At 46.6% G+C, this 20,426-nt stretch overlaps 1 protein-coding gene across 5 annotated transcripts in view; it reads left to right on the top strand.

Moving 5' to 3' along the window:
• Positions 1–1,774: 1,774 nt before the first annotated feature.
• LOC100607558 (cat eye syndrome critical region protein 2) overlaps positions 1,775–20,426 on the top strand; it is a 194,109-nt gene continuing 175,457 nt past the window's right edge. For all 5 annotated transcript variants that reach the window (XM_030815771.1, XM_030815772.1, XM_030815774.1 and 2 more), the window contains exon 1: positions 1,775–2,242. In XM_030815771.1, the coding sequence (XP_030671631.1) occupies positions 2,117–2,242 (126 nt within the window). In that variant the 5' untranslated portion in view covers positions 1,775–2,116. The remainder of the gene's footprint in view (positions 2,243–20,426) is intronic.

The raw sequence follows: 20,426 nt of genomic DNA on the forward strand, positions 1-20,426 counted from the left end.
GGCGTAAGCCACCGCGCCCCGCCAACACACACAAAGAGGAAAAAGTGTGCAAAGTCTAACTGTGAGGAAATAAAGACGGAGAAGCAAGTCCAGAAAGCACCTCGTTCAGGTTACGTGACAATTCCGGGGTGGCCTGTGTCCCTCTCCCATCTCCCTTGCTAATGCAATACCTACAGGGGAGCTGTGCTTCACCAACACACACAAACGTAGGCTTGGCTTTTTGGGAGCAGTCACATGTGAGCTCATTTTTGCCAAACATTAAATAAAAAGCATGGTAGAATTTGAGGATGCACTTTAAATCATCAAATAGTTCCAGGGAACGACAGAGCAGAACTTTGGGGTTTTTTTTTCTGTGCCAGGAGAGTGGTGGGGGGCGGAGGAGACCCTTGTTAGAAGATGATGTATTTTGAGATTACTAGATTCACAGAAGATGCACGTGAATATACTCTAACCATTTAAAAAAAAGTTTCTGAATGCTGCCTTAAAAAATACAACAGGTTATTATCATAATAAAGTGAGGGGGAGTGGAGGGATAATTATCCAGACAGCCCATTCCAAAATCTATCATATAAATTACCTCCAGATTGTACAATGCTTAAATGTAGAAGAGGATCTTTGAGTTTAACCCTCGTACACTTTGTGATTGTGCCTGTCACTCAATAAATAGTTGATTAATTTGGCGGACGCGCCAGGAGCAGTGTTTCCTATCTGAGAGGTGGACCACAGAACTCAGAGGCGGCCCTCTGAGACCAGCAGGATGCAAGTGCAACGACCAATACAAATTTCTGAGCATTCAATGGAGTTTTTCCAAACTTCTAGCCTGTTTCTGGGGTGATTTTTTTCTTAGGATTTAGCAGTACTCCATCGCGCTACAGCAGTTAGCATTTCTAAAGCGCACACACCTCAACACCCTTCGGCCGCAGCACATTCAATCCCTCCGCCGGGGCGTGCGGGTCTCCTCCCCTCCGAGCACACTCCTCGGCTTCCCGGTCTCCTCTGCCCCATCCCCCAGCCTTCCAAGCACATTGTGCGCACTCTTCCAGGCAGCTCTTTCAGCGGCCGGGCAGTAGCAGGGCTCCGAGCCCGTCTTCTCCGGGGCGGTCACACGTGTCCATTCCCTGGGGTAGGGGATCGCTCTTCCCGCTTGGCTGCTGATTGGTGCCTCCCCCTACCCCACCCTTCCCGCCGCTCTCCGGCCTCCATCCTACTTCGTTCCAGCTCAATCAGCCCCACCGCCTTCTTCCCTCGGAGAAAAAAGCCACTTCAGAGCTCCTTGGGCGCCGTTCTCTGCTGGAGTAAAAGCGTTAAGAAACAGGTGGAAAGCACTTCACTTCTCTAGGCTTCATATTTCTAGGGTGGACAGCCCGCTCCTGCTCCGGCTCTGCCCTCGGCATCAATAATAACTGAACTCCCACACGTGCATGTTTCTGTATCTAGCCCGACCGAAAGCACCACCCCGCGGGCCCTTTAAAAGGACGCGACCACTCAGGCCAAGTGGGGGTGGGAGAGCTCCTGGCCGTCCTCCCTCGGGAAAGCGCTTCAACTCCCCAGTCCCAAAGCCCTGGAGGGCGGAGGGCGCCGCGTGAGAGTTGTCGCGGGGGCGGCCTGCGTTCCCTAGGTCCAGCGGATCTGGGCCCGGGGGCGCGCGCCCCGCCCCTCCCCCTCCCTGGCGGTGCAGCTGTCCGGGCGGGGGTGGGGCGGGGGCGGGGGTTGTTGTTGTGGCGCGGGCAGCCCCGCCCCCTCCTCGTGGGCGGCCCCTCCCCCAGGCCCCGCGTCCGGCTCCTCCGCCCCTAGCCCCATCTGTTTCCCCGGGGGGGACTCGATTATATTGTAGGGGACTGGGGGCGGCCGCCGCCGCAGCCGCAGGATGGGGCGAGCGCGCGGACCCCGCGGGCAGCCGCAGCCGCCTCAGTAGCTCGGGCCCCCGCGCCGCCGCCCCCCGCCCGGCGCTCGCCCTCGGCTCCTGCACTCGCCGAGCGGCGGCAGCAGCGGGAGGAGCGCCCCGCCGCCCCCGCCGAGGACCGCGCGGAGGCTGCTGCGCTGCCGCGGCGGGAGTCCCAGGTCGGCGGGCAGAGCGCGGGCAGCGAGGGGCCGCCGCCTGTGCCGCGGCGGGGAGATGTGCCCGGAGGAGGGCGGCGCGGCCGGGCTGGGCGAGCTCCGCTCCTGGTGGGAGGTCCCGGCCATCGCGCACTTCTGCTCGCTCTTTCGCACCGCGTTCCGCCTGCCCGACTTCGAGATCGAGGTGAGTGGCCGCGCGGGCGGGAGGCTGCGCGCTGCGTCTTCTGCTCCCCCTGCCCCGCGCGGGGCGTCCCGGGCCGTCGCGCAGAGGGGCCGGGGCCCGAGGGACTTCGGCCGGGAGTCGGGGGCCAGGAGGAGGGCGCAAAAGGGCAGGAGGGCGGGCGGGGGCTCCCGGGCTCTGCCCCGGGTGCCGAGGGGCGTCGGGCCGGGGACGCCGGCTCCTGGGGTGGAGAAGCAGGCGCCGCGAGGGCGGGGCGGGCCCGTGCTTTTGTGGGAGCGGGAGCGGGACCCGGTGACCCTCCCGGGACTTCTCCGGTGGGCTGGGGCTGAGTGTGGGCGCGAGGGCTGCGCGCGCTCGCCGCCCGGTGCCATTGAGGCGCGAGCCAGCTGCTCCGGCGGGGCCGGGCGCGGAGGGGGGGGGCCCGCGCGGGATTAACTCGGACCCGGGCGGGAGTCGGCCGCGGCCGGCGGGGAGGGCTAGCCCCGCTGTGGTGGGCGGGCGCGTGGCGGGGGCTCCCGGAGGCCCCAAGCTCCTGGGAGGCGCTCCGGCCAACTTCGGGCCGGTGGAGACCGGGCCTGGGCGCGGGGCTCTGGAGGTGTGGAAGGAAAGTTTGGGACTCCGTTATTCTTCCACAACGTCCTTCCTCCCGTAATATCCAGCCTCTTTATCGCGGGGCTCGGGAGCCCTTGGAGTTGATCTCGCCACCATTATCCCCCCGGGCGAGCGCGGAGGACGGGCTGGCCATTCTGGCCAGGCCAGAGGTGTTTTCCAGCCCGGGGCTTTGTGATAACTGGGCCGAAACCCGAGGGTCCTGGAGCGCGGCGGGTGGCGGGAGCGTGCGGAGCGCGGCGCACACGGCGGCCAGGCATCGGCCAGCCCAGCGGCAGCCCCCTTTTTCCTATTTTTATTTTTATTTTTGGAAGGAGCTGAGAAATAGTCAATTGGTTGGCAGGTTGAATTGTCTTCTCTTCTATGGCAATATGTGTCGTGACTTTTCACCTTTTGCCTTTGGACAAAGGTGAATGGCAACTGCGTTGGTCAATTTTTGTTTTCTGTTCTGCGGATGGGTTCGCCGACGCAGTAATCAAAATTAGAGCCACTCTTTTGGAAGAGCAAATCGTTGTTGTTGCCTCCCCAGCCCCACGGATCTTACTTTGTGCCATTTTCGGGTTGATTTTAACTCGTTTATTCCAGAGCTCTTTGCCTCACCTTTATTTTTAGATTCAGTCGTGTTTGCTGAAATATCAGTTGCTTCTTCTATGAATGAAGTGTGGGAACTTGGTCTTGTCGCAGTTAATGAAATCAGGAAAATAAAAAGATCAAAAGGGTTGGGGATGGGAGAATGAAGAGGAATGTGGACAGATAGTCTAGGGCCACTCACTGATTTTTGGCGATTCTTAGTCCCTTAAGCTGATTAAAACAATGTGAGGAAATGTGGGCTTCTCCACTTTTTAGGAAGAGGTAATAACTTGGGCATTTTACGCGGCGCGACAGCGTTTGTTTTCAAAGTTTGAACATGAATGTAGCAAGCATAATTTTATTAATGAAAATTTTCTTGAGGCAACTGTTAATATTGACGAAAGAAGAGAAACAGAGCCACGGAAGCTAAAGAGTTGGGAATCCTAAAGGTCAAGGGATGTTTCTCAGTTACTCTGATGTCCTGTGTTTTCTTTCTGTTGGTACAAAATCGTGAGTAGTTTAATTATATCCTGCAGTCAAAATGGTGGCTGTGGTGGGAGGTGCCGCCTGTGACAGGGCCATCTTGGGTGCGGGTATACTTGCACCTAGCCCCTTTTCTTCCTTGCGAGATAAAGTTGAGGTGGTGCTGGGATTACGAGTTCAGAGTTTAAAGACCCATCTTAAAAATATTGTTGGAAAAACTTCATGTCTCAAAATCCATGTATTCCCATTTTGTTGAAAAACTAGAGGTAACTTAAGTACTCGCAGCATATTTACAGTAACCTGTAAATAACTTGTCTTCTGTTATAAGAAATAAACTTGTGGTTTCTGAGAATTAGCTGGTTTAATTCCTAAGGGAGATGTAAACTGATTAAAGAGGTCAAATTTATATGTATAACATGAAAAATCACTGTAGTTTACATGGTGAATAATCAAGGCTATTTGATATGACTGCCCTCTCTTGACTCCTGTGTTTCTTGGAAATGACACTTTTTTCGGGCTAAAATACATGCTGTTTGAGATACATGCAACAGAAATGAATATTTGGCTTCAAACATGCAGGTGTCAAGAACTATCCACACTCGTTTTTATTCGGAGATGTTCAGTCAATGGATAACAAAGTCAGAGTGACTTTTCTCACCTGCAGTTCTTGTCTAATCCATCTCAGGTATGTTTTGATATGGCTAATGGAAATTTTAACTTAAGCTTTTTAGTAGTTATCAAAAATTAGAATTTTATTGGAAATGATTATATGTCAGATTAAAAAATTAAGATTTAAGAATGTATTTTCTCGGCGCAGTGGCTCACCCCTGTAATCCCAGCACTTTGGGAGGCTGAGGAGGGCGAAACACCTGAGGTCTGGAGTTCGAGACCAGCTTGAGCAACATGGTGAAACCCTGTCTCTACTAAAAATACAAAATTATCTGGGTGTGGTGGTGGGCGCCTGTAATCCCAGCTACTTGGGAGGCTGAGGCAGGAGAATGGCTTGAACCCAGGAGGTGGAGGTTGCAGTGAGCCGAGATCATGCCATTGCACTCCAGCCTGGGCAACAAGAGTGAAACAACGTCTATATATATATATAGATATATATATTTTTTTTCAGACTTCTTACACATTTGACCCGTTGACAGTGCAGAACTTACTGGAAGCACTGTCAATTCTGATTCTCTAAGTATACATAAATTATTTTATTTTTCCAAGGTGATTTTATTTTAATCTAATAGTTTATTGACCTGACAGTTTGAAAAACAATCCCTTGGTTAGACTTTATGATGCAGTGGAAGACCCTTTAAAAATAAAAAGCAGCTGGGTGCCGTGGCTCACGCCTGTAATCGCAGCACTTTGGGAGGCCGAGGTGGGCCGATCACCTGAAGTCAGGAGTTCGAGACCAGACTGGCTAACATGATGAAACCTCGTTTCTACTAAAAATATAAAAAATTAGCCAAGCATGGTGACGCGCTCCTGTAATCCCAGTTACATCTGTAGGCTGAGGCAGGATGATTGCTTGAACCCTGTAGGTGGAGGTGGCAGTGAGCCGAGATTGTGCCATTGCACTCCAGCCTGGGTGACAGGGCGAGACTCCGTCTCAAAATAAATATATTAATTAAAAAATAAAAAATTCAAATGCTGAGCCATACCTGTTAGGCCATGTGGAAGGGCCCTACAGTCTTAATTTTCTGCAACTTTATAAGGTAAAAATGATAAATAATAGCAAGTAGTAGAAGTTGGATATCAGTTATTTCAGGAAACTAGTTTTCACCTGTGGGAAAGATCTCACCAGGCTGAACGGATGGATTTATAGAAAATTTAGGAAGCAGAGTCCTCGAGGAAAAGTCCTCAAGGACTCTGCTTCCACTTATCTAAAGTGAAGCAATCTCCAAGACAGGTGAAGGGCTGGCAGGATTCATGCCCCACTTCTCCGGGAGAGTAAGACCTTCCACTTAGAAAACAGTCCCAAAAACGTGGATATTTTTATTTTTGTATGTATTAAATAAAAATTTTTTTTTTTTTTTTGAGTTGGAGTCTCACTCTGTCGCCCAGGCTGGAGTGCAATGGCGCGACCTCGGCTCACTGCAACCTCCACTTCCCAGGTTCAGGTGATTCTCCCGCCTCAGCCTCTGGAGTAGCTGGGACTACAGGCGCGCACCAGCACACCCTGCTAATTTTTGTATTATAAAAAAACTTTTTACTCTGTTAATCAACCTTGAATATACAGGATTGCTTTAGAGGAGTCAACATACTTGATTCTTAGTTTTAGACAAGAAACCTGTCAAGTCTATAATAGTAATGCTTTATCTCAGTTCAAAATTCCTAGTTGTAAAAATACTACAAAAAATTACATAAACCTGAAAATTATCATAAAATATAGGTAAAAATTAAAACCACCCATAGTCACCAATCAGGAATAAAAGTTAACTGTTAACATTGTATCCTTCCACTCAGGGATAAAAGTGATTCACTGTTAACAAACTTAGACATTCCTAAATATGCCCCTGGTGTAATTGTTCTGTAGGTTAGATGTTTTTACTTTTCAGATGAGATTGAGGTATAGCTGGAAAACAGATGAATGACACTGAATTCAGTAGTTGATATCATTAAGCCCCTACTTTGTGGTTAACTTGGAACTTGGAGATTTACCGAAGAAGCTCTTACCTGGCCTCCTTTGCCCCAGAAGATTATCTGTTAATATTTCAGAACCAGCAATTTTATACCACTTGAGTTAAATCAAGTATTTTATAATTGTTTAACATTCTAGTGGCTTAGGTTGGCTAAGTTTTGTTCTGATTCAAGAAAAGAAGAAAGGCTAATTGACCTCTCCAAGATTTACTGTTTTCCCCCTAGCCAAATGCCCTGTACAGTAAATACAATGTCTCACTTGAGTAAGGTAAGAGAGGACAGAATGATTTTCAGTAATCATGATGGATATGGGGCTGCATTGGTGTCTGTAGGTGGCCATTGCAAAATGGTCATGTAGAATTATTTGAATAGTTTGTATAGTAGCAGCATGATCAAAATAATCTGTCCTGTCTACCTTATTTCCTGAGTGTCCTGCTTTTGAGTACTTAATCCTTTGCCTTCTTTGTGTCTCCTTCCTGGTTGTGTTTGTACGTGGGTAAGATCCCTTACCTAATCAGCATGAGATCTGGGGGCAATATTCAGTTTCTTGAATTCCACCCTTGGTGCATCCTTGAAGAATCCAGCCCCTTAATCAAGTGCTGAATGCATGGATTGTTAAACATTAAGTAATAGAAATAGCTAAAAGAAACTTGTAAGTACATCCATCGTATCAGTGGTTCCTAAACCTGGCACCAGGGTAGGAGACTTTGTTTTGGTGTACATGTGTGCACTTTGCTGGAGGAGAGGGCCTATTGCTCTCATCACATTCTGGAAGCAGCCCCCAACCCATACGAGGTTAAGAAGCCCTGAACTGTATGAAAGAGTAAGTTGGCCCCAATTAGGGGTTCAGAAGCCTACTTCCGTGACACAAGATGTGCCGCACTAGGAGTTAGGAAACTTGTATTCTGATTGTGCTGCTGTAACTGACTGATTTGGGGCAGGTCAAAATAACGTGATAATAAATGACACTGCGTAGTACTTGGTACATTTTTGAAATGTTACCCCATTTTCTCCTTAGCTGGCCTTAACCCCATCACCATGAGGCAGGGGTATTCTCATTTTACAGATGTGGAAGTTGAAAGTCTAGAGAGGCTAATGCTTGCACAGGGACTCTCACTTGGATCTCAGGTTCTTTGAGGCCAAATTCTGCCTGTTTCTGCCACATCACACTGCTTCTTCAGTTCTTATTATCTTTAAAATGAGGGGCCAGACCCATATGTAATGGCCAGATTCCACAGTGCACCTTTAGAGTTCTTTGGCTTTTAATAGTGTGGGGTACAGAAGATTTTTTAAAAAACTTCTGAACTAAGTACAAAGGGACAAATTCAAGTATTCATTCATTTATTTCAGCAAACATATATATATATATATATTTTTTTTTTTTTTTCAAGTTGGAGTCTCACTCTGTCGCCCAGGCTAGAGTGCAGTGGCGTGATCTCAGCTTGCTGCAACCTCCACCTCCTGGGTTCAAGCGATTCTCCTGCCTCAGCCTCCCAAGTAGCCGGGATTACAGGCAAGCACTACCATGCCTGGCTAATTTTTGTGTTTTTAGTACAGACAGGGTTTCTCGATGTTGGTCAGGCTGGCCTCAAACTCCCGACCTCAGGTGATCCACCCGCCTCGGCCTCCCAAAGTGCTGGGATTACAGGCATGAGCCACTGCGCCCAGCCAGCAAATGTTTATTAAGCATCTACTACATTAGGCGGTGTACTAGGTGCCGATATGGTTGTGAACATAATAGAAAAATACCTGCTTGCTTTTTAGTGCAATGAGACACAATGTATATAATGTCAAAAGGCCCCAAGTAGAGTGGGGTGGAGGCTTGCATAGGGCCATGGTGAGGTGTAGATTGTTGCCGTTTAAAACAGGGTGATTAGTAGGGCCTCCCTGAGGAGGTGAGTGATTTAAAGTGATTTTTAAAATAGTCCTTTGTCACTGGTGGCTCACGCCTGTAATCCCAGCACTTTTGGGAGGCTGAGGCGGGCGGATCATGAGGTCAGGAGTTCAAGACCAGCCCGACCAATATGATGAAACCCTGTCTCTACTAAAAATACAAAAATTAGCCGGTTATGGTGGTATGCGCCTGTAATCCCAGCTACTCAGGAGGCTGAGGCAGGAGAATTCCTTGGAGCCGGGAGACGGAGGTTGCGGTGAGCTGAGATCGCGCTATTGCACTCCAGCCTGGGCAGCAGAGCGAGAGCGAGACTCCATCTAAAAAAAAAAAAAAAAAATAGTCCTTTGTCACACTAATCTATTTAATGTAACATACTAGAGGATAAAATGCCTTCTGAAGATTCAGGATCGGCACCCTCTCCAAGGAGGAAAGTCCAAGAACAGGATGTGAATTACAGAAGGACAGATTTGCACAGGCTAAGATCCTGAAAGGGGAGAATGTGCTATCATAATGTAACTCTTTAAAAGTGAATACCAGGTCCCCTTTCTATTTATACGCACGCTTTGAAAGGAAAGGCTTGCTGCTTTGTTGTGTGTGTGTGCCCACCATGTGAAGCTTCAAAGGCAGTTGGGATCTTCTGCAGTTTAGAAGGGGCAGCCCCTTCTCATCTCTGAAGGGTGGCCTGCATTAGCACATGGCTCGCTTTGCAACGGAAGTTAAGTTGCTTAATTTTCTGGAACACAGTTAGGAAAGCCTAAAATACACCTTGGCAGCATTCAGTACTACCGATCATCTGCCCCTTTAATCAGGGGAGCTCAGTGTGGGATTCCATGGTGTGCTGGGGCTCAGAATGCAGTGTGCTTGGCAGAGTGTGGAAAACTACAGTGCAAAGGTGGTTTAGGTAAAAATGTGGTGTGTGGACAGAGCCAAAGGGGAGCTTCTAACTACATGGTCTTAGATGTAGTTGATGTGACTAAACACATTTTCTTTGTTTTTTTTTTTTTTTGGAGACGGAGTCTTGCTTTGTCGCCCAGGCTGGAGTGCAGTGGCCTGATCTCAGCTCACTGTAACCTCCGCCTCCTGGGTTCAAGTGATTCTCCTGCCTCAGCCTCCCAAGTAGCTGGGATTTCAGACATGTGCCATCTGCCTGGCTAATTTTTGTATTTTTAGGAGAGACGGGGTTTCGCTATGTTGGCCAGGCTGGTCTCGAACTCTTGACCTCGTGATCCACCCGCCTCGGCCTCCCAAAGTGCTGGGATTAAAGGCATGAGCCACCACTCCCAGCCCCTGAACACATTTTCAAAAGGCAATCAGAAGGCTGGATTGTGGGCCCACCTGTCATTAAGTTGTGTTCTTAGGCAGATGACTGTGGGTTTCAGGTGCCCCATCTATAGACTCTGATTCCTAGGTGTTCCTAGGTCGAAAGTTCTGTGATTCTAGAAATGTTTCTCAGCATGCATAACACTTCTTAACTAATCTAGAAAATTGCTGACTCACCAGTTAGGGTCAAGGTTAGGATCCATGTCTTACAAATTAATTACGTACCAAGTGAAAACTGCAAATCCATACTTGGTGTGTTTGCAAATTATAGGAATTTTTTCTTTCTCTTTCTCTGGCATCTTGTCTGCAAATAAGCTACTTTGAAAGTAGCTTTTGAGACTTGAAGATTGACATTTTCACTATCTCTAGTGTCCTTAAAGTGATCTAAGATTTTGTGCTTTGAGATTTTGAGGAATTCTAGAGGTTGAAGGCCTTGAATTACGTGATTCTTATTTCTTTTTTTTTTTTTTCAAAGACAGTATCTCACTATGTTACCCAGGCTGGATTTGAACCCCTGAGCTCAAATGATCCTCCTGCCTCAGCCTCCCCAGTAACTGGGACTCCAGGCACATCCCACTGTCTTTGCCTCCCTTTCACTTAGTCTGTTTCTTATATCTCATGTCATCAGTAGCTAGAACTCTGAATAAGATCCACTTACAGCTTCTGGCTTGTTGTTTGCCTTTCATTTGCTATTACAACCTTTTCAGATGGCTGCTACCCTCCCTCCATATTTGCATATTTCATGGGATGCTATCCCTTGGATGCTTTTAGTATGTCTTTATATTAGCCTCTAACAAATAACAGTCAATTTATATTGGAAAACTTGGGGACAGTCATTTTTCAGCAGCTCTTAGGATTGAGAAAGGAATGAATGATTGAGCTCCAGATTCTGTGTTCCTTTAATCCTCTGGATTTCTCAGCCTCAGCACTATTGATAGTTTGATCTGAAAATCTGTTGTGGAAGCTGTTATGTGAGGAATATTATATGCATTTTGTTTTGTTTTGTTTTGTTTTTGAGACGGAGGCTCACTCTGTTGCCCAGGCTGGAGTGCAGTGGCGCAATCTCGGCTCACTGCAACCTCTGCCTCTCGGGTTCACGCCATTCTCCTGCCTCAGCCTCCTGAGTACCTGGGACTACAGGTGCCCACCACCATGTCTGGCTGATTTTTTGTATATTTAGTAGAGACGGGGTTTCACCGTGTTAGCCAGGATGGTCTGGATCTCCTGACCTCGTGATCCGCCTGCCTCGGCCTCCCACAGTGCTGGGATTACAGGTGTGAGCCAGCCCACCCGGCCCTCGTTTTAAGATGTTTAGCAGTATTGTTAGCCTCTGTGCTCCAGGTACCAATAGCACCCCCAGTCATGACAAATAAAAATGTCTCCAGACATTGCCAAATGTCTCCTGGGGGGTGAAATTGTCCTGCTTGAGAGTCATTACTTTAGTGTGTAAGGTAGAGGTGACTTTTCAGTGTTGGTCATTGTGTAGAAGGTACACCATATGTGGGATAGATGAGTTTTTCCTTGTGATGGGCATTTTTCCCCCTAAATGCAAACCTTTAGTATTTTTGTTTATGGAAAGTTAAGGAGATTAAAGTTGCTCCCAGATGTGAATGTCATCAGCAGTTGTACATGTCACAAACCTGGGAAACAGATGTTTTGTTAATTTTTTCTTTTTTTGAGACAGAGTTTTGCTTTTGTGGCCCAGGCTGGAATGCAATGGCGCGATCTCGGCTCACTGTAACCTCTGCCTCCCAGGTTCAAGCGATTCTCCTGCCTCAGCCTCTCAAGAAGCTGGTATTACAGGCGTGTGCCACCACACTCGACTAATTTTTGTATTTTTAGTAGAGACGGGGTTTCACCATCTTGGTCAGGCTGGTTTCGAACTCCTGACCTCCAGTGATCCGCCCGCCTCAGCCTCCCAAAGTGCTGGGATTACAGGCGTGAGACCCCGCACCTGGCCTTGTTAATTTTTTTTTCTTTCCTGGAGTGTCATTTAAGGAAAGAAGAGAGTTTGGGGCTAGTAGGGAGGGAACTGTGAAGCTGACTGAGGCTGATAAAGAAAGGCCTTCCCCTACAAAAGGCCTCCCTGAAGCAGGGCCTGGCTGCCTAGTGCCGCAGGGAGGAGGGGTGAGGGGTGTTTGTGCTGCAGCCTGGGGCTGGAGCGGCTGCCATTGCCTGTCAGGGCACAAGGCTCTTGACAGATCTCTTGAGCATTGCGCAGTGGTGTACTGGGGAGGGCGTTATCCATGACCAGGTCAAAAGTTCAGTGGGACCTACGTTGAAGGTGTGTGTGTGTGTGTGTGTGTGTTTGCGATATATGCATATGTAAAGTTCATTATTCCATCAGAATTTTCAGTGTAGAACACAGCGACCACATAAGCTTGAAGCTGCTCTAAATGTTTTTTAATGATTTTTCATGTTTAATTTTGCTCTCAGCAAGCATGGTGAAATAGTTTATGGATTCAAATAGATTTTTATTTTGGTTTGGGGAGAAAATGGTGTTGTGAGTGTGACTCAAGCAGTCTAGTGCACTGTGAAGGGCTTTGAGCTTCTTGGAAGAAAGATACCATAGAACTTCAAGGAAATGAGATCACTTATCTGTGGCTTTTGAAGATGTTTTTCATTGAGTGTCCATCTCCAAGTCCTCTTTTTCCATCTTGGGGTATTCAATCCCCACAGAGACCCTGTGTCTTGTTTTTTATTCTTTTTCTCTTTGACTGGGAACTAAGGTCTGACCATTGTTTCTTTTTGTTTTCTCTTCTACTCCCTTGTGCTCTACTCATGCCCTAGGGTTTGTTCTGGGCATCAGTGGAGGAGGGGTAGAATTTCTGGCCTGGATCAAGGTGTTAAATCCCAGAATTTGTGTAAATAAGTTGGTGTGAAGTCAATCAGTTCTACAGCCAAACGCAGTTTTCTCCTCTTTAGAGGGCAGATGACTCCTCTTTAGAGGGCAGATGACCCCTCTGAATAATTGTCTCATGTGTTCTGTTTTGTACTTCGTTAGCCATACACTCATTTAAAATGTAATACGGTTTATGCAAAAATATATAGAAGATAGTATTTCATTCTCCTTTTTTAAAGTCCCTGACCTCATGTGGCCTTTACGAAAGACATCGGCCGGTTTAAATGATGTCATATGCGTCTAAGTTTCACACTGGAATGGTCAGCTTTTAGCTTTGGTTCTACAGCCCAGACTCTTTATGAGCTAAATCAGGTCTACTTTTTCCCTAGGGTGGGTTTGCTGGAGTGACGTGTGACTTGGCATTGTGTCACTGAGGCATGTGGCCACCTGAATTGAATGTGTGAGTGGCTGTCAGAACAGACTGTGTGTACCCTCCCTTGCTCCTCCCCACCCATCACCTCCAAAAGTAAGTGAAAATAGAGGAAGCCATGGGGCCACAATTAAGCTCACTGCTTCACGTTTTCAATGTTGAACTTTTAAATCACACCCAATTAATAATTCCTGAGAATGGATAAGTTCTTAGAATTGAAAAATGCTGTTCAGCAGTCTTGTTGACTGCAAGAGTGTTTTTTTCTCCTGGCCAGTTCCTTTTAATGAACACCCCTACCCTGAGTGTTCATTGTCTCAGCAACAATGGCACTAAGGACAGTTGATTTGCTTGACAGAAAATGTGTTAAATTAGCAGATCTACTTCTTTAGCAAATCCTTTCTCTTCTCCATCCCCCATTATGTCTCTCTGTCTTCCTGAAAGGTTGTTTGTGAATTCTTTTAGGTGTGGGGACAATTTTTATAGCAGAGGCCTGGAGTTCTTTGTTCAGGGAACATTGTTCTACATGGGGGCGGGGGGGCGCGGAGGGGGCGTGCTTTAAAGAAAAAATTTCACCTGTTGTCATAATAAAGGAATTTAATTTTGGATTATTTTCCACTCTTATACTGGCATTGATTTGGGTTAGTATCCACACGAATGTGCTAATGCTTTTCACATTGGTTCTGAAAGACTTTCCCCCCATTTTCCTTTGTGGTGTTAAAGCAGCCCCCCAGCCCTCCTTACAGGAATGTTGAAGATTGGGAGGGGGATGCTCTGGTTGAGGATGCTTGTGACACCTAACTCCAGACTTTTTTTTTTTTTTTAACGTGGAACACTTCACGACTCTGCGTGTCATCTTGAATAGGCCAGTTTTAGTACAAGTGCTGCTGGAGTGAGCTCATAACCCTGGATTTTCATCACTTTCAACAATGGAGCCCATCTTCCTTACCCCTGACTCTGCTTGGATTTCTGTAACATGCACATTTTTAAGGTTAAAGTGAAATGTTTTTAAAAAAGGGAAAATCTCAAATCCCAATCAGCCTTCCCTGTTTTACTGTCATCATTATTAATATTAAGGTTGTAGAGGTATGTGGCAGAGTCCCTATTGTGCTGCTGCCCTGGAGGAATTTGTCTGTTGAAAAGAGGTAGGGCAGCAGTGATATTGTGAAACCTATGTTATTTGCCTGGTGAGCGATAGGGAATATGATTGCTATAAGAGTTCAGAGGAAGGCAGAGATGGCGAGTGAAAGGCTTCCTGGAGAAAGAATCATGCTTCTGGGGGTCATGCTGAGTAAGTCACTATAGTTAGCTAGGTCAGAGAGCCCCCACTTTTTTTTTTTTTTCGAGACAGAGTCTCACTCTGTCGCCCAGGCTGGAGTGCAGTGGCACAATCTTGGCTCACTGCGAGCTCCGCCTCCTGGGTTCACGCCATTCTCCTGCCTCAGTCTCCCGAGTAGCTGGGACTACAGGTGCCCACCACCACGCCTGGCTAATTTTTTCTTTGGTTTTTTTTTTTTTTTTTTTTTTTTTTTTTAGTAGGGACGGAGTTTTGCCGTGTTAGCCAGGATGGTCTTGATCTCCTGACCTCGTGATCCACTCGCTTCGGCCTCCCAAAGTGCTGGGATTACAGGCGTGAGCCACCACGCCTGGCCAGAGAGCCCCTTCCTTATAGAGACTAATAGAAAGAGGTTGAAAGAGAGAGATCACAGAGGCAGCATTGCAACAAGCCTTGAAGACTGGCCTCGCTGGTGATCATCATTTTTCTTCGGGCAGTGGGGAAACCAAGTTTTAGAATAAGAATTCCTGTATACTAAGTGTTTTAGGTTAAATCTGGTTTTGGTAGCTGGAATAGAACAGACTGGAAGAAGAAAGACTAGTTTTGGCTACAGGCATACCTCAGAGATATTTTGGGGTCAGTTCCAGACTATTGCAATAAGGTGAATATTGCAGTAAAGTGAGTCACGTGAAATTTTTGTTTCGCAGGGCATATAAAAGTTATGTTCACGCTATACTATAGTCTGTTAAGTGTGCGGTAGCATTATGTCTTAAAAAATAATGTATATACCTTAATTATAAAATATTTTAGGCTGGGCACAGTGCCTCACGCCTATAATCCCAGCACTTTGGGAGGCTGAGGCTGGCGAATGGCTTGAGCCCAGGAGTTTGAGACCAGCCTGGCCAACATGGTGAAATGCTTTCTCTACTAAAAATACAAAAATCAGCTGGGTGTGGTGGTGTGCACCTGTTGTCCCAGCTATATGGGAGGCTGAGATGGGAGGATCACTTGAGTCTGGGAGTCGGAGGTTGCAAGTCAAGTTTGCAACACTACACTCCACCCTGGGCAGCAGTGAGACCTTGTCTCAAAACAAACACAACAAAACAACTATTGCTTAAAAATCCTAGTGATTGGCTGGGCGCGGTGGCTCACGCCTGTAATCCCAGCACTTTGGGAGGCCGAGGTGGGTGGATCATGAGGTCAGGAGTTCGAGACCAGCCTGGCCAAGATGGTGTGAAACCCCATCTCTACTAAAAAATACAAAAACTAGCCGGGCACAGTGGTGGGCACCTGTAATCCCAGCTGCTCACAGGCTGAGGCAGGAGAATCTCTTGAACCCAGGAGGCGGAGTTTGCAGTGAGCCGAGATCACGTCACTGCACTCTATCCTGGGAAACAGAGCAAGACTCCGTCTCCAAAAAAAAAAAAAAAAAAAAAAAATCCTAATGATCATCTGAGCCTTCAGCGAGTCATAGTCCTTTTGCCGTGCAGGGTCATGTCTGAATAGTCCTTTCGTGAAAGATTTCTCCATAGCATGCCATGCCGTTTGATAGCATTTAACCCACAGTAAAACTTCTTTCAAAATTGAAGTCAGTCCTCTCAAACCCTGCCACTGCTTTATCAGCTTAGTTTAGAATATTCTAAATCTTTTGTTGTCATTTCAACAATGTTGACAGCATCTTCACCAGGAATACATTCTGCCTCAACAAACTACTCTTTTTGTTCATCTATAAGAAGCAACTCCTTTTAATCTAGTGTTCAGACAAGGTTAAAAAAGAAAAGAAAAAAGAAAAAACTCTTCAAGTTTCATCATGAGGTTGCAGTAATTTAGTCACATCTTCAGGTCCACTTGTTTTTTTGTTTTTTTTTTTTGAGGTGGAGTCTGGCTCTGTTGCCCAGGCTGGAGCGCAGTGGCAGTACACTCTCAGCTCACTGCAAACTCTGCCTCCCCGGTTCAAGCGATTCTCCTGCCTCAGCCTCCCAAGTAGCTGGGATTATGGACATGCACCACCACACCCGGCTAATTTTCTTTTTGTATTTTGACTATAGACAGGGTTTCACTATGTTGGCCAGGCTGGTCGCAGACTCCTGACCTCAGGTGAGCCACCTACCTCGGCCTCCCAAAGTGCTGGGATTACAGGTGTGAGCCACTGTGCCTGGCCCAGGTCCACTTCTAATTCTACTTCTCTTGCTATATCTATCACATCTGTATTTCTTTCCTCCACTGAAGTCTTGAACCCCTCAAAGTCATCCATGAAGGTTGGAATCAGCTTCTTCCAAACTTCTGTTAATATGGATATTTGGACCTCCTCCTATGAATTATGAATGTTCTTAATGGCATCTAGAATCATGAATCCTTTCTGAGAGATTCTAAATTTGCTTTGCCCAGATTCATCAGAAGAATCACTATCTGTGGCAGCTATTGCCTTACAAGATGTATTAATTTTATTTTTTGTAGAGATGAGGTCTCACTGTGTTGCCCAGAGTGGTCTTGAATTCCTGGCCTCACGCAATTCTCCCATCTTGGCCTCCTAAAGTGTTAGGATTACAGGTGTGAGCCACTGCTCCCAGCCATGAAATGTATTTCTTTAATAATAATACTTGAAAGTTGAAATTACTTCTTCATCCATGGGCTGCAGAATGGATGTTGTGTCAGCAGACATGAAAACCACATTAATCTCCTTGTATATCTCCATCAGAGCTCTTGGGTGACAAAGTATATTGTCAGTTAGCAGTAATATTTTGAAAGTAGTGACTTTTTTCTGAGCAGTAGGTCTCAAAAGTAGGCTTAAAATACTGAGTAAAGCATGCTGTAAACAGATGTGCTGTTATCCAGGTTTTGTTGTCCCGTTTAGAGAGCACAGGCAGAATACATTAGCACAGTTTTCAAGGGCTGTAGGATTTTCAGAATGGTCAATGAGCACTGGCTTCCAGTAAAAGTCAGCAGCCCAGCCTGTCCTTTGAAGCTTTGAAGTGGGGCATTGACTTCTCCTCTCTAGCTATTTAAGTCCTAGGTGGCATTTTCTTTCAATAAAAGGCTGTTTCACCTACAGTGAAAATCTGTTGTGTATTCACCCTCGTTAATGATCTTAGCTAGATCTTCTGGATAACTTGCTGCAGCTTCTGTATCTACACTTGAGGCCTTATCTTGCATGTTTACCTTACATTTCCTAAAGCGTCACGAACCAACCTCTGCTGGCCTCCAACTTTTCTTCTGCAGTTTCCTCACCTTTCTAAGCCTTGGTAGAATTGAAGAGTAAGGGCCTTGCTCTGGATTAGGCTTCGGCTTAAGGGAATGTTGTGGCTGCTTTGATCTGTTCTCCAGGCCACTCAGGCTTTCTCCTTATCAGTAATAAGGCTGTTTTGCTTTCTCATTCCTGTGTTCACTGGAGCAGTGCTTTTTATTTCCTTCAATAACTTTTCCTTTGCATTCACAACTTGGCCAACTGGCTCAAGAGGCCTAGCTTTTGGCCTGTTTCAGCTTTCAGCACACCTTCTTCATGAAGCTTAATCATTTCTAGCCTTTGATTTAAAGTGAGAGACGTGGTAGTCTTCCTTACACTTGAACACTTAAAGGCCATTGTAGGATTATTAATTGGCCTGGTTTAAATGTTGTGCTTCTGGGAATAGGGAAGCCCAAGGAGAGGGAGACAGGGAACTGGTCTGTAGAGCAGTCAGAACACACACATTTATCAATTGAGTTTGCTGTTTTATGTGGGCGCAATCCTTGGTGCCCCCAAAACATTTACAGTTGTAATATCCAAGATCACTAGTCACAGATCAACATAACAGATTTAATAATAAGCATGAAAGCGTTTGAAATATTGTGAGAATTACTAAAATGTGACACAGAGACATGAAGTGAGCACATACTGTTGGAAAAATGGCCCTGATAGACTTGCTCCTCGCAGGGTCGGCACGAAATCTTCAGTTTGTAAGAAATGCAATATCTGCACGTGCAGTAAAGGGAAACACAGTACAATGAGGTGGGCCTGTATTAGAGCGGAAGGGGCATGAACCGCTGATGGTAGTGGTAACAGGAAAGGACATTTCTCACTGGTGCTACTGAAGAAAGAGTAGGTGGGACTGGATGACCCCCAGGGTGGGAGCGTGTGAAGAAGGTTGCGTCGCTTAGGGTATTTTTGGCTGCGAATGATGGAATAACAGTGCCTTCAGCACTGCGGATTACCCTACATCATGTAAGCTGGAGGAATGGGGCTCCTGGCAGGCCAGGCGGCCCCACGGTGGGTGTCATTGAGCCCTCATATGGTGGTACCACTCGTGGTCACAGGACAGACTCTGCAGCGACAAGGTCTGCATTGCTGAGTGATGCAGAGAAGTATTAGGAAAATGACAACGGAAAACAGCCTTTGAGTTGGTGATTTGAAGGGGTCAAAGATGACTTCGGAGAAGGGATTTGAATTACTCTGACTGAAGAGGGAGAGGCTGAGACTTAAAAAAAACCTCATTCTACTGGAAGAGAGGACAAGACCTCTCAAAGAAGCTTAAGAGCATGGTGAGAAAGGAAGGGCGTTTTAAAAAAAACTTTTTTCACAAAGAATATATAGCGATTGTAACAAGACAAAGTTAAATTAATCTCAGTTCCTTCATGGTGAAGATTTTGGTGTTGTATTGAAGAGATCAGTTGTAGGACCCCCTTTCTCAGCCTGTTTCCAAACTCTGCACCATGTTTTATACCAGTAATCAATCCCCTTCTTTGTGGCACCACTCTCTAATTGTTGGGATGTGGTTATGTCACCCTAGGACTGTCAGTTGCTCGGTATTTTAGCTTTCTGTTGAGTAAAATGGAAATGAAAATCCAGCCACAGAAATGTGCCTTTCTTTTTTTTGTTGTTGTCCAGGCTGGAGTGCAATGGCAGGATCTCGGCTCACTGCAACCTCCACCTCCTGGGTTCAAGCCATTCCCCTGTCTCAGCCTCCCAAGTAGCTGGGATTACAGGCGCATGCCACCACGCCCAGCTAATTTTTGTAATTGTAGTAGAGACGGGGTTTTATCATATTGGTCAGGCTGGTCTCGAACTCCTGACCTCAGGTGATCCACCCACCTCAGCCTCCTAAAGTGCTGGGATTACAGGTGTGAGCCACTGTACCTGGCCAGAGATGTGCCTTTCTTTCATTAGAATTTTAGATTTATTCTTGTTTGACTGTTGACTTCAGTTTTTAGTTTCTCTCTGTTACGTGTTTAATGTTTTGTAACACTACTAAATGTTACTTTGTGATCCTTTTGTAATGGGAATTTGTGTACAAATAAGCTATTCAGGTATTTATGTTCTGTGTTATGTTTAATAACAGGTTCCCCATTGCCAGAGGGAGTTACAGCTCAACAGAAAGGCTTTTTTGTCTCATTTCTCCACTGGTTCAACTGAAATTTTCAGAGGTTATCTGGCAGCTGTACCTGCCCCTCCTTGCCCTTGTCAAGCAAATCTATATCTTGGCCAGTAATCTATAACACATCTCGCAAGAAAAGATGAACCGGGCCAATGAAATTTCCATTCTTGGGAGCGTAACCTAGGAAATACAAGGATTATCGAGTTAGCGTGGAAAAGAAGCTGAAAGGTCATGGTGAGCAGCCACGACGCAGCCAGAATCTTACAGATGAGGAAGCAAGCCTGGGAGAGACCCAGCCATAGAGGAATTAACGGGAAGGCCCCGGCTGCAGCCTGCTGGCGTGTGTCCAGCAGGAGCCGCCACACCTGAGGGAGTCTTCCATGCCCTGCCCCTCAAAGAGCCTAACACATCCTCACTTTTGTCTGTGTGCACATAACACGTTAAGTTTCTTGTAAACACAAGATCATACTTTTCTATATGCTTCTGAATCCTGACCTCAGGTGATCCGCCCGCCTCAGCCTCCCAGCGTGCTGGGATTACAGGTGTGAGCCACCACGCCTGGCCAAGTTTTCTTCATAGTTACTTTTTGTTTTATATTTTATCATAAAAGTTACATGAATTTTGGTGCCGTGCACTGCCTCAAGTGTTTCTCATGCAGAACTGACCCATCTGTTTAATTCCCCCATGAGGCAGGCATCACCATGACAGCACTGTAGGAAATAGGCCCAGAGTGAAGCGACTTACCCAAGGCCACATGCCCAGCGGGTGGCAGAACCCACACCGG

The sequence above is a fragment of the Nomascus leucogenys genome, chromosome 7b (assembly GCF_006542625.1).
Source record: "Nomascus leucogenys isolate Asia chromosome 7b, Asia_NLE_v1, whole genome shotgun sequence".
NCBI classification, from domain to species: domain Eukaryota; kingdom Metazoa; phylum Chordata; class Mammalia; order Primates; family Hylobatidae; genus Nomascus; species Nomascus leucogenys.